We start from the raw sequence: 13,527 nt of genomic DNA on the forward strand, positions 1-13,527 counted from the left end.
CATCCAAAGGTAGATGAGCAGCAACCGATGTGCCTGATTTATTAAGAGTCTAATGCCTCTTAATAAATCTGGTGAGTCTGAAACCACCTGGATTTTATTTAGTAAATTCCTCCCACCATGTAGAGCACAGCTTTAGTTCTGCTTTACTTTTGATTACCCTTTTGACATACTACTAGGGGTGTGAATCGACAAGAATTTGGCGATACGATTCGAATCGCGATAGCATCTAGGTGTGGCGATTCGATATATCGCGATACCGTCTAGGTGACGATACATTGTGATATATCCCCATTCTGTCTAAAAAACAATGTCTTTTACACTTTTATTAAAACTTTTTTTTTTTTTATACACTTTGTTAGACTTTTAGGAATCATTAGATTCATCAGACAGATGAATAGAGTTCTGTTGAACTCCATTGATCTGCGATCCATTGATAGAGCCTGGTCCAGCCAGGCTCTATCAATGACAGAGCCATGGAGAGCACGGAAGCGAGGTAAGCCCTCCGGCTACCTCCACAAGTGGATCGGCCGCCCGCGATCGCGCTGCGGGGGGGCGATCCACACCACTAGCCCACCAGGGAGCATTCACAGATCCCTTTAGACGCTGCTGTCAGCTTTGACAGCGGCAATCTGAAGGGTTAATAGCCAGCCGCGGCGATCGCCACATGCTGGCTATTAGCGGCGGCCCCCGGCTACTGAGAACAGCCGAGGGCTGCAGAGTATGGAGCGGGCACAAGTCCCGATCCCGCTCCGTACACCCAGAGCGCCGCCGAGTCAGATCCTGCCTGCCCGGCTCCACAAATGTGGAACTTGTATCTCCTGATGCCCGGGACATGCTGTTCCGGGCATCAGGAGATACAAATTCCACATCCCTAAAAGGATCGATTCAAAAATATTTTGAATCGATTCAGTATCGCCTAGTGAAAAATTGCGATAATCGATCGAATCAATTTTTTCTTACATCCCTACTATATACTGTATCTGCCAAATATACGGTACATCAGGATCCTGCAGCCATTCTCCTACAGAATATCCGTGACAAGGAATAATTCTTGTACACTTTTTTTTATTTTTATTTGAACTTTTCTTGAAACTGTCATTTCTCTACATTGTATATTAAGTGTCCTGCTTACATAGAAAGCTGCAGATAGGCTGTTTTTCATTTATTCTGTAAAATTTAGTTTGAAGTTGACTCAAGCATTCACATCAATGAGTTATAACACTGAATTACTGCTGGCAAAACCTGTAAGAAATTACAGATTAGTAAACTTATGTCTTCCGCAGTTTATATTTATCAGTCATGAAATTTAACCCCTTTCTGATGCAGTCAGTTTTCATGATATGCAGGGGGTAAAGCACCGGACATATGTGCCAAATATATCCATAGGGCACCATTCACCCTATAGAGGGGGCCTTATGGACAACTGAAAGCTTAAAGGGGTACTCCGCCCCTAGACATCTTATCCCCTATCCAAAGGATAGGGGATAAGATGTCAGATCGCCGCGGTCCCGCTGCTGGGGATCCCCGGGATCCCCGCTGCGGCACCCCGCTATCATTACAGCACCGAGTGAGTTCGCTCTGTGCGTAATGACGGGTGATACAGGGGACGGAGCAGCGTGACGTCATGGCTGCGCCCCTCGTGACATCATGGCCCATCCCCTTAATGCAAGTCTATGGGAGGGGGCGTGATGACCACCACGCCCCCTCCCATAGACTTGTATTGAAAGGGGCGGGGCGTGACATCACGAGGGGCGGAGCTGTGACGTAACGATGCTCGGCCCCTGTATTGCCCGTCATTATGTGCAGAGCGAACTCGCTCTGTGCTGTAATGATAGTGCAGTGCCGCAGCGAGGATCCCAGCAGTGGGACCCCAGCGGGACCACGGCAATCTGACATCTTATCCCCTATCCTTTGGATAGGGGATAAGATGTCTAGGGGTAGAGTACCCCTTTAAATGCTGTTTTTACAGAACCTAGGAATGGAAACATACAAAGAAGTGCCACTGGCTAATAGCCATGATTTTGTACTTAACCAAGACATTTTGCCAAATTTTCTTCAGTTTTATTAGGGGATTAAGGCGTTATCCAACATAAGGTGACTTTAGTAACTACCTGTCAGCCAGTAATAGTCTTGCTTACCAATGATCGGTGCTTGTGTTGGTGGTAAATGGCCATGTCCTGTGTCCCCCATCACGCTGCTGGCTTTTTTGTGTGAATTGACTATTTCCTGTTTCTGTGCCCTCCCTCTAACTACAATCCCTAGGATCCATTATTTCTAGGTTGCAGGTGACTTATCTTGCCACACATTAACCACCATTCAACAGCTAGGCTCCCTTCCATGTGTGCCGTGCTTGAAACTACAATTCCCTGCAGCCCTGTGGAAAATAATCTCCCTTCCACCCAGCGGTCGTTCCACCCATTAAAGCACAGACAGGCTCCCTTTCAGCACCTGCCTAGTAAATCCCAGAATACCCTTTTAATCCCTAAACTCCAATGCAAAATCCTTAACAGGCCCGGCATAACTAAAATACTCTTAGAAAAATTACCTAATGTTGTCAACAGCTACCTATGCTCTTATAGAAATGCATTATGGGAGCTCATCTGAGGTGATACTAGTATTTCCAGTTGTAGAATTGTAGATGCAGCTCTGGTTTATTTTACAGGCTGTAATTCAAGTTTATCACAATATAAATAAAACTATGTAATTTAGTGTACATTGTGTAAATAGTGTCAGCTTTGGTGATTTGTATATTGCAGTGTTTTCCAAGCTGTTTCAAAACTACAACTCCCAGCATGCCTGGACAGCCTTGTATAAAGATAAAATGGCATATATTTTTTTTGTTTTTTGTTATTCTATAAAAAAAATTACCAGCACATTTTCTTCTTTATCTCATCACAAGACATTTGTAATGTTTTTTTATAAAAAAATTTTTAAAAAGTGAACCCAATATGTCGAGCATGGAAACCAATGTGATGAATGTTTACCAGTTAAGGAGGCACAGTAGATTTCATACCATCATGCTGTAGGGTTTTTATGTTGTCTGACTGTCACATACAAAGTGGATGCCTTATTTCTTTCTTTGTAATTTTTAGGAGAGGACCCTGGGGTCATTTTGAAGAGACCTGTCATGTTAGGAGTCTTCTCATTCTAAAGCATGCACTGTATTTCTTGTTACACCAGGTCAGAATCCTGTTAGTTTAGGATTACATTTACACAATATTACTACCATTCTGCCATGCTGCATTATGACCAGGGGTTTGATAATCCGCAGGGGCACCATAGACTCTCCAGTTGTTGTCCTTTTCTCTTTTAGAGGTGCCATAATAGTTCCCACAGGCATTCACAAATTGTTTTATCATACTTATTCCTGGGACTTCTTTTATGCAGGGATAAAGATGCAGCTGTCTAGGGAGCTATAGCTAGGTCAATGTCCTTTTTAAATGGGCACTGTCAGATACAAAAAGATTTATATGTTGTACATCTTGGCAAAACATTAACCTTTATAATATACTTCATACTTCCTTTTTATAGAAATCATGGCTTATAAAATGATGGCTTTTTCCAAGCTGAAGCACAGGCAGGAACAAAGTATGTTAGGGTAGGCTAGCACTCCTCTGTGCTCTCTCCTGTCTAATAGAACAGGAGAGAGCACAGAGGAGTCCTATCAGACAGGAGAGAGTACAGAGGAGTCCTATCAGACAGGAGAGAGCACAGAGGAGTGCTATCAGACAGGAGAGAGCACAGAGGAGTGCTATCAGACAGGAGAGCACAGAGGAGTACTATCAGACAGGAGAGAGCACAGAGGAGTCCTATCAGACAGGAGAGAGCACAGAGGAGTCCTATCAGACAGGAGAGAGCACAGAGGAGTCCTATCAGACAGGAGAGAGCACAGAGGAGTCCTATCAGACAGGAGAGAGCACAGAGGAGTCCTATCAGACGGGAGAGAGCACAGAGGAGTCCTATCAGACGGGAGAGAGCACAGAGGAGTCCTATCAGACAGGAGAGAGCACAGGCTAGCCCACCCTCACTTACTTTTGTCCATGCCTGTGCTTCAGCTTGGACAAAGCCATCATTTTCTAAGCCATGATTTCTATAAAAAGGAAATAACATTTTCTTATGAAGTATAACAGAATGGCTCATGTTTTGCGAAGATGTACAACATATTAAACGTTTTTGTATCTGACAGTGCCCATTTAAAGAGAATCTGACAGCTGGTTCTCCTGCACTAAATGCAATATACTGGGTTATAGTTCAGTTGAAGAGCTGTAATATGAGGGGTCACTTACTTATTTTTGTTGCATCTGTGCAGAGTTATGGATGTTTATGAAGTTAATCGCAATACACCCCATAGCATAATTGAGGCGGGGAGCCGGAGCACCCAGCTCCCCCCCTGGCCTGCCGCCGTCTTGAAGATTGAGAATCTTTACTCCCACGTCATTAGGACATGAAAGTCGAGGGGGGAGGTGAGCGCCCTTCTCTGAGAGCAGAGCACAGGCGGCACTGCCTTGCTACACCCGGAAGTCGGCTATAGCGAGGCTTGAGATGAACCTTCCCCCAGTGTACCTGTAGTCCAGAGCTGTGTCCTGCTGAATTGCATGCAACCTTTTCCAAACAGTGTGTATTTGATTTAGATCCCTAGCGATCAGCTTGTTATTCCCTATCCTGTGAATAGAGGATAACTTTAGGAGTTCAGAATTCCCCTTTAACAAAAAAGGCAATCATTTCATAGATACAGTTGGTGTTGCATAAAACAGTAGTATTCCCCAAACATTTTTGTTCTAGTATCTGATCCATTGCTAAATGACCAGTCTAATAATGAGCTGGTGTTTTCTTCACATATATTAGGATTTATTCGTGAATGGATAAACACAGATGACAAAATAATATAGATATTTCATTTCTTGATGGTAAGTCTGCCAAGATGAGATTGTCATAGTAATAATGTCTTTTTGGCCACGAAGAGAGGCTGACTCTGCCAGGAGATCATTTGAGGATTCTTAAGTCTTCTTTTCCAAACATCATTTCTTATTGATTTATCTTATATTATGTCTTACATACTTCATAGTTAGGACAGCAAATGTATCTTGGGTTCCCATGATGTTATGGGTTAATGAAGTCATCTATCATGTGTATATTGAATAAGTATGCTGTACATCAGTAATAACCAGGACTGTGAAAAGTTTTCTTTTTTACCATCACAATATTGACTAGCGGTTCCCCAGACTCATGATGCTGTGCAGACTATATCCAGAAATATGGCACTGACTGAGCTGTCATATCCTTGATAATTGATATACTTGCCTAGACAACACATTTGTTTGTGATACAATTCACATTTGTGTTATAAGCTCTTTATCAAAAGTTCCATTTCTGCTGTCAAAAATGTAGAAACCCAAAGGACTCCATTTTAAAACCTGCCAAAAGCTGTTGGGTCCAAAAACAGACCTGGCAAACCTTTTTTACTTTATTTTTTTATTTATTTTTAATAATACAGCAAACTACTCTTGAAGTGCAAATGTTACACTGGTCTCTTAATCAAATCCTTGTCTCTGTACCATAGCTGCATTTGTTTGCAAACCATGGGGTATTACATTTTGAGACTGTTCACAAACTGTGCATTAAAAGTCTAAGGGATTTTTTTTCTTGACATCATACAGTATATAGCATTTCATTTAGGTTGTATTATCAATTGTGGGAAGGGGGGCACAGTGAATGTGACTGAAAGCTGGTTTGTCACCTCCCCTATCACTGGATACCAGTCATGGAGAGCACTGTTTTTTTTTAGATCTATGTGGAGAACATAGTTGGTAACACACGTGTATAGGGCAATTAGACAAGGCTAAACACCAACTTAGCTTTACCGCAAAGGTGAGTTCACATTCATGATATAAAGTTTAGGAAAAAATATTCTTCTTGTTTTTATTCACTTTTGTTTCATTATTCACATGGTCATCTTGCAGGGCATGGGTATAGCAGCATGAAGTAGGACATTCACTGTAGCTTCCACTTCTGCAGGAAGGCTATTCCATGCATCCACTACTCTCTCAGTAAAGTAATACTTCCTGATATTACTGCAGAAACCTTTTCCCCTCTAATATAAGACTATGTCCTCTTGTGGTAGTTTTTCTTCTTTTAAATATACTCTCCTCCTTTACCGTGTTGATTCCCTTTATGTATTTTAAAGTCTCTATCATATCCCCTCTGTCTCTTCTTTCTTCTATACATGTTAAGGTCATTAAACCTTTCCTGGTAAGTTTTATCCTGCAATCTATATACTAGTTTAGTATCTTCTCTGAACTCTATCTTGAAGAAAAGTGAATAGAAAGACGAAGAATATTTCTACATAAACCATGAGTTATGTCATGAATGTGAACTCACCTTTGCGGTACAGCTAACATGGCATGCAGCCTTGTCTAATTTCCCTATACACGTGTGTTACCTATAGTGCATGGTGGAGTTTGGTGGAGCTCCAAAAGTACAGGCACAGATCCATATCTGAAAGCCATTGGAACTCGATTGTATTTTGTATTTAGAGAACATATTTGGGACACTTATTTTTCCTCATGTTTCAGGTCCTGAGACTTGTGTGGTCCCCGGGACATATCAGGTTCTACTCTTCCCAACATTTGACTTATATTTATGCTAAATGTTAGTTCAGTGTGTATGGAGTATTCTTAGGATCAGAGACTGCTCCTCACATGGTAAAATAACTCCAGTCCTGGCTGCTTAACCTCCTAGATGTTGTTGCCAATAGCAACTTGGCATCTAGGCGGTTATGTGTTGGTTTCTTGTCCTGTCAAATCTGTTTTCCCTTAGTCATTTCAGCAGCACAAATAGTGGGGATTTCTCTGCCTTGCAGAGTAATACAGCAGATAGAACTTTTAAGGATTAAAGGGGTACTCCAATGGAAAACAAATATTTTTTTTTAGATTATCTGGTGCCAAAAAGTTTAACAGATTTGTAAATTACTTCTATTTTAAAATCTTAATTCTTCCAGTACTTATCAACTGTTGTATGCTACAGATGAAGTTGTGTAGTTCTTTCCAGTCTGACCACAGTGCTCTCTGCTGACACCTCTTTCCATGTCAGGAACTGTACAGAGCAGGAACAAATCCCCATAGCAAACCTATAGTGCTGCGTGCACTTCCTGACATGGAAAGAGGTGTTAGCAGAGAGCACTGTGGTCAGACAGAAAAGATCTACACAACTTCCTCTGTAGTATACAGCAGCTGCTAAGTACTAGGAGGATTATGATTCTTTAATAGAATTAATTTACAAATCTTTTTAACCTTCTGGCACCAGGTGATTAGAATTTTTTTTTCCCCCACCGGAGTACCCCTTTAAGCCATACTGTAAAAAGAAGCCACAAACTTCACCCCTTGGGTAATTTACTTAATACAGACTGTCTAGGAAAAAGTCCAGCGCCCGGTCCCACTGAATTGCGTGCTGGAGGCGGCCCCGCTGATTGGATTTGAATATTCATCTGCGCTGGTCACGTGAGTGCTCAGTAGATATATAAAAATGAATAATCAAATCCAGCCTGCGGGCCAATCTTCAGAGGGACCGGGTGCCAGACTTCAGGTACGTATAAGGGTCAGAAACCTCACATTGGTCTCCTGTTCACCCACACTATAACCTTGTGTATCGGGTTTAGTGTGGGTGAATGGGTGACAGTTTTGCTTTAAAATAGACCTTCAATGTCAACCTTCAAATGATGTCATCTCTCATGCAGTGCTAAAAAAGCCTGGCACTACATGAGAGATAACATATTGACTAAGAGTGGGCATGTGTTCAAAAGCATCAGATTTAGTGGGAGGTTTTGGCACAAGGGTGTTTTACATATAACCTGTTGAGGAGAGTATTGTGAACTTCTTTTTTTGGACCAACTCTCTTATTTTTTTATATTTGTACCTATTTATACTGGTCAACCCTCTAATGTATTTACTTGATAACTTACCTGCTTAGACTTTAAGATTTTGTTCTGGTGCAGATTCTATCTTGATTCTATGGGCTGTTACTTTCCAGATTTGAAGGTATACTTTACAGCAGCCAAATGGTTCTTAGGAATCTGTATTTATTGGCCCTAAATTACTAAGAGTGGAGCTTTGTGTTTTTTTTTTTCAACAGATATTTTCCCACTGTATTTTCTTATGTTTCCCTACATTTTGCACTTTTCCCTACGTTTTGCATTTTTTACACATGCTCTGAGCTGTGGGGTTTTCCTCAGCTCAAATCCACCAAATTTTCTGTGGAAACCTTAGTAAATATGATGGGATTTTTCAAAAATGTCATGGACACGCCCCTTTTTTGGGAGAGTTGGTCAGGTTTTTTCTTTTAAATTTCGGCATTAATTCTGGCACAGACAGAATTTCTGGTGCACAACCTGACAATACATGTCAGGTTTACGATAGTAAATCAGGGCCATTGACTTCTATGGAAATGTTTTAGGCATTCTGTGTGACCTGTGCAGAGGTCATTATGCGGGGAGTAGAGGAGAACTGACCAAACAGGACCTGTAAAGACCTAAGTCACCCGACAATCCATAAGGGCAAAAACAATAAGACTGACAATATAGTGTCTCTTGACTCGAACCTCGACTTGCAGCCTGATAAAAATTGATGGATTATATATAGTAATATAATATAATAAAAGTGAGTTTCAGACACACCAATGCTTTTTAATGATAGTAGTAGCAACTAGAGAGGAGCGAATTTACAGTAAATTCGATTCATCACGAACTTCTCGGCTCGGCAGTTGATGGCTTTTCCTGCATAAATTAGTTCAGCTTTCAGGTGCTCCGGTGGGCTGGAAAAGGTGGATACAGTCCTAGGAGACTCTTTCCTAGGACTGTATCCACCTTTTCCAGCCCACGGGAGCACCTGAAGCCTGAACTAATTTACGCAGGAAAAGTCATCAACTGCTGAGCTGAGAAGTTCGTGACAAATCAAATTTACTGTAAGTTTGCTCATCTCTACTAGCAATTAAAGGGTCTAGCACTCTGTCACATGTGCTTTACACTTCCATTGATTTTGATAGAAAACTCATAAACATAATAAGTAGATATGTAAAAGCTGAAAAAGCTTGAGAATAAAGCAATTCACAGGTCCCCACAGGTGTTATCCAAACTGGTTTTATACACTTTAATATTATTTTTATCTTTAGTATTTACCATTTATCTTATATCTTGACAATGATGGAAACTCTAAAGTACACAATTTGTAACAACCCGTGTGAAATATTAAAATATTTAATTCCTGGCCATATACGAGTAACACTAGTCTAGTGTCAGTACTTACCAAATCTCTCTCTTTACTTTGCTGTCCTTGACTTAATTCCTCTTTCTTCGCATATCATTAATTTGGACGTCGTTGATGGGGCGAGCGCATAGAACAGATTAAGTGTTCCTCCGAGAAGGTAAATAAATAAAAGCATTGGATAATCAGGCAGATGGAAAGACAAAGTGTGATTAATGAATTAGTCATCTGTGTTTATGCAGTTTATTAATTGCTTTACAGCCTTTTTATGACAAGAAAAAAACCGAAGGCCTTTCCGAATTACCTTCTTTACCTTCGTATAAAAGAATGAACTGACATCTGGTGTTTTTCATAGCAGCAAGGCATACAACAACCTTACCACAGGAGGGACTTCCATTGGGTGCGACATCCACATGGCTGTATCTTGGCTCAGCTGTGCAAGTCCAGGCACATTAATTATTCACCAATTGTTCCCGATAAACCCTTAAACAGCACTAGGATGACAACAGCCCACAGCCTCTCTGCACAAGTCCAACCTGGCCCACAGGTGCTGCCGAATGGCGATACCAGATCCCACTGCTGTGCAGTGGAAGTTTGGCATCCGGTGCAGGTCTCAGATGCACCACTCCTGCCTCCCTACCCATATAGATCTGCTGTCAAGCTCTCCTTATGCCTTCTCCTCTGCTTTACCTTCTTGTCACCACACCCAAGCACTCGGGAGCAACATAGCAAGGGGTACAGCCAAAAATCCAGTCACACATGATCCTCTGCAGCAAAGCCCAGCAGTACCTGCACCAATTCAGTGCCCTGTGAAAACAGCTGTGATCAAACACAAGGGCTCCATCTTCTTACTGATAGGACTCTTTAATCCATAGAGCATATACTTTGGGTTGTGCACCATGCACCATCTCTATGCTCTGCCACTTGCTGAACCTGCAACCCATCATTCTACCAGCTCACATGTTGCCCATCTAGTTGGGGCTTTTGCTGACATTCTATATTCACACCTGGAATAAGAGCAAAAAGCTGCAGACTTGTCCTTCAGTAAGTTTTAGTAAGTAAAAAAAATCAGCTTTTTTGTTTATTCATTACATCTGTTCAGGGAGGAATCAATGTAGCTGCCAGTACAGTCATCAGCAGTAGGGTGGCACTAAGTAATTTTTATATCGCCCAACTCTACATTTGAATAAAAATGAGTGTTGCATACATACTTTATGTATATATTTTCCAATATTTCTTTTTCACATGTCTGGTGTGCTAGGTGCACCGATCAGACTGTAAGGAGACAGATAAGGGCCCTCCTGTCGTCCTCTCAGCAGGTTGACCGTGGTGATCCTGATCAGCCTGACTGAGCAGCCAGGATAGTTTATTTTTATTTTTTTTACATTTTAGACGCTGTCCGACATTAGCCATGGATCCTGGTGGCTGACCATCCTGCTATAATGCACGCTCAGATCCTTAGCAGGAGCAAGGCATACATGTACACCCTGTGTGCTTAAGTGTTTAATGGCGGACAGTTGATGGTGGGTTTTGTGGTGCTCTTCAGACCCCTGAGATTGCGGGCTGACCAATGAGTTAAAATGGCAGCCGAATGTCTCTTTCCCTTCCCTGTGTTACAGCCTGGTAAAGCAAGGATGTATCAGTAAAGTGCCAATCTCTCTGTACAGTGCTGTGCAAGAGCATAGCATTGTACAGTGAATGCAATCAAATAATTGCATATAATAGTCCCCTTCGGGAACTTAAATGGGCACGATCATTAAAAATGTTTTGCTATTGCACTCCTTAGGGTGCGTTCCCACAAGGCGTATACGCAGCGTATTTGACGCTGCGCAAAATTTATGGCAGCAGCGGGAAATACGCTGCGCATTCCTTGCTGACTATACACACAGGGCTTTCCGGCGGCAGCCCTATGTGTGTAGTGAGTTTTGGAGGCGGGGCCGTGTGCCAGCGTGTCTGTGACGCACGGCTCCGCCTCCAAAACTCACTGCACACATAAGGCTGCCGCTGGAAAGCCTTGTGTGTGTAGTGAGCAAGGAATACGCAGCGTATTTCCTGCTGCTGCCGTAAATTTTGCGCAGCATCAAATACGCTGCGTATATGCCCCGTGGAAACGCATCCTTATGGTAAATTTTAAAAAAATTAGGTTTTATATGTTTTATTTGTGTTTAAAAAAGCTGCCACTAGGTATCTCTCTACTTGTCCAAAGCACATTTCCCCATCTTTTGCACATACGTTGGACTCCTGCTGGTCTGGCAGAAGTGCATAATCAGGAAATGCAGTCTGGAGTGCTGATGGGGGGTGTGTGCAGCTTTAGCCAATCATAGCTCATCTCACACACTGAACTGCTCTGGGCTACTTGTAGCAGAGTGAGGGAGGAAGTTCTCCCCTGTATCGCTTCAGATGATGTCACGTCTGCTGGGGAACGCCCCTTCCCATTCTGTGACTCTGACTGAGAAAGAGCAGAAAATACAGAACAATATCAACGTAGAAAACTAACAAATATTAAAAATTAAAGGCAGGGGGTAGTTTATCATGATGGGGCAGTGAACTGGGAGGATTATATAATTTAACAAGATCATGAGAGGTACTCTTTAAAAAGACTGAAATAAATAATAAATAAATACTTTTAACCTCTTAAGGACGTAGGTGTACCTGTACGCCCTCTACGCCCGGTCCCGGTGTTTAAAACAGGGTCACGCCGTGACCTTGCATCACACCGGGTCAGTCCCGGCTGCTAATCATAGCCGGGACCCTGGGCTAACAGTGCGTGGCATCGATCGTTGTGCCGCGAGCTGTTAACCCTTCAGACGCGGCGATCAAAGTTGACCGCCGCGTCTGAAAGCAAAAGTAAGCGCTTCCCGGCAGCTCAGTCAGGCTGATCAGGACATCGCGATAAAATCGCGATGTCCCGATCAGCTAGGACGCAAGCGGAGGTCTCCTTACCTGTCTCCGCGGCGTCTGATCGGCGATTGATTGCTCCAAGCCTGAGCCACAGGCTTGAGCAATCGAGCCCCTATCTCACTGATCCGTGCAAAGCTATGGCTTTGCAGGGATCAACATAGGAGATCAGTGTGTGCAGTGTTATAGGTCCCTATGGGAGCTATAGCACTGCAAAAAAATGTGAAAAAAAAAAAAAAAAAGATAAAGGTCATTTAACCCCTTCCCTAATAAAAGTTTGAATCACCCCCCTTTTCCCATAAAAAAAACAAACTGTGTAAATAAAAATAAACATGTGGTATCGCCGCGTGCTGAAATGTCCGAACAATAAAAATATATTGTTAATTAAATTGCACGGTCAATGGCGTACGCGCAAAAAATTGTGTATGTTTGGTCATCTTTTATATCCTGAAAAAAATGAATAAAAAGTGATAAAAAAGTCCGATCAATACAAAAATGGTACCAATAAAAACTTCAGAATGGAAAAATAAAAAAGTTATAAGGGTTAGAAGATGAGAAATGATTTATTTCCGAAGTACGACAATATACAACCTATATAAGTAGGGTATCATTTTAACCGTATGGACCTACAGAATAAAGGTAAGGTGTTATTGTTACCGAAAAATGCACTGCGTAGAAGCCAAAAAATTACAAAATGAATTTTTTTTTTCTTTGAATTTTGTCGCACAATTATTTTTTTTTTCCGTTTCGCAGTGGATTTTTGGGTAAAATGACTGTCACTGCAAAGTAGAACTGGTGGTGCAAAAAATAAGCCATCATATAGAATTTTATCAGAATTTTTTTTTTTTTAATAAAAAGTGATCAAAAAGTCCCATAAAAACAAAACCTAAAACAAAATCCTTTTTATTACACACTTAGTGGTTGTCTTTTAATATTCAATATAACAGCACAAATAGTTTATTTTTAAAAGTATTCTATTAATATGCCTGATTTACAGAATTTCTATTCCATCCTGGACTTGTTCTAAAACCTACAAACACTCATCCATGAAATATTACTCACATCATAGTTTATTCAAACAGAAACCTAAAATAATATGCAGACTGTTTGAAAAGATGTGTTGCATTGTGCTGAAATGACCCTAATATGCATCACACTGCTATTCTTATAATTGGAAATAACGTTTTTTTGACCATGGCCTCAATAAAAAGGCAGGTGATATCATGAGCAATAACATGGTGCAATTGTATATTACAACTAGCAGAGTAACTGGTGTCTTCCTACCTAAACCTTGTGGGATGAGGAAAAGCAACAATGACTCTTGTATCCCATCGCCGTATCCCCACTTCATATCCTGTCCTCTGTTGGGGTTAAT

General features: G+C 41.5%; 1 protein-coding gene across 7 annotated transcripts in view; it reads left to right on the top strand.

Annotated features, from left to right (window-relative positions):
* The window catches only part of DTD1 (D-aminoacyl-tRNA deacylase 1), a 147,987-nt gene that overhangs the window by 62,196 nt on the left and 72,264 nt on the right, over positions 1-13,527 (top strand). For 2 of the 7 annotated variants that reach the window (XR_008891529.1, XR_008891530.1), the window contains exons 6-7: positions 9,389-9,414; positions 9,516-9,591. The exons of 3 other annotated variants lie outside the window; for them this stretch is intronic. Coding sequence is in view for 1 of the 4 variants with exons in the window: in XM_056567624.1 (XP_056423599.1) it covers positions 9,394-9,414; positions 9,516-9,590 (96 nt within the window). In the remaining 3 variants the exon portion in view is untranslated. Of the gene's footprint in view, positions 1-9,388; positions 9,415-9,515; positions 10,452-13,527 lie in introns of those variants that run through there. 2 more of the 7 variants (XM_056567624.1, XM_056567626.1) reach the window with 2 other exon arrangements.

Source organism: Hyla sarda, chromosome 3 (genome assembly GCF_029499605.1).
Source record: "Hyla sarda isolate aHylSar1 chromosome 3, aHylSar1.hap1, whole genome shotgun sequence".
NCBI lineage: Eukaryota > Metazoa > Chordata > Amphibia > Anura > Hylidae > Hyla > Hyla sarda.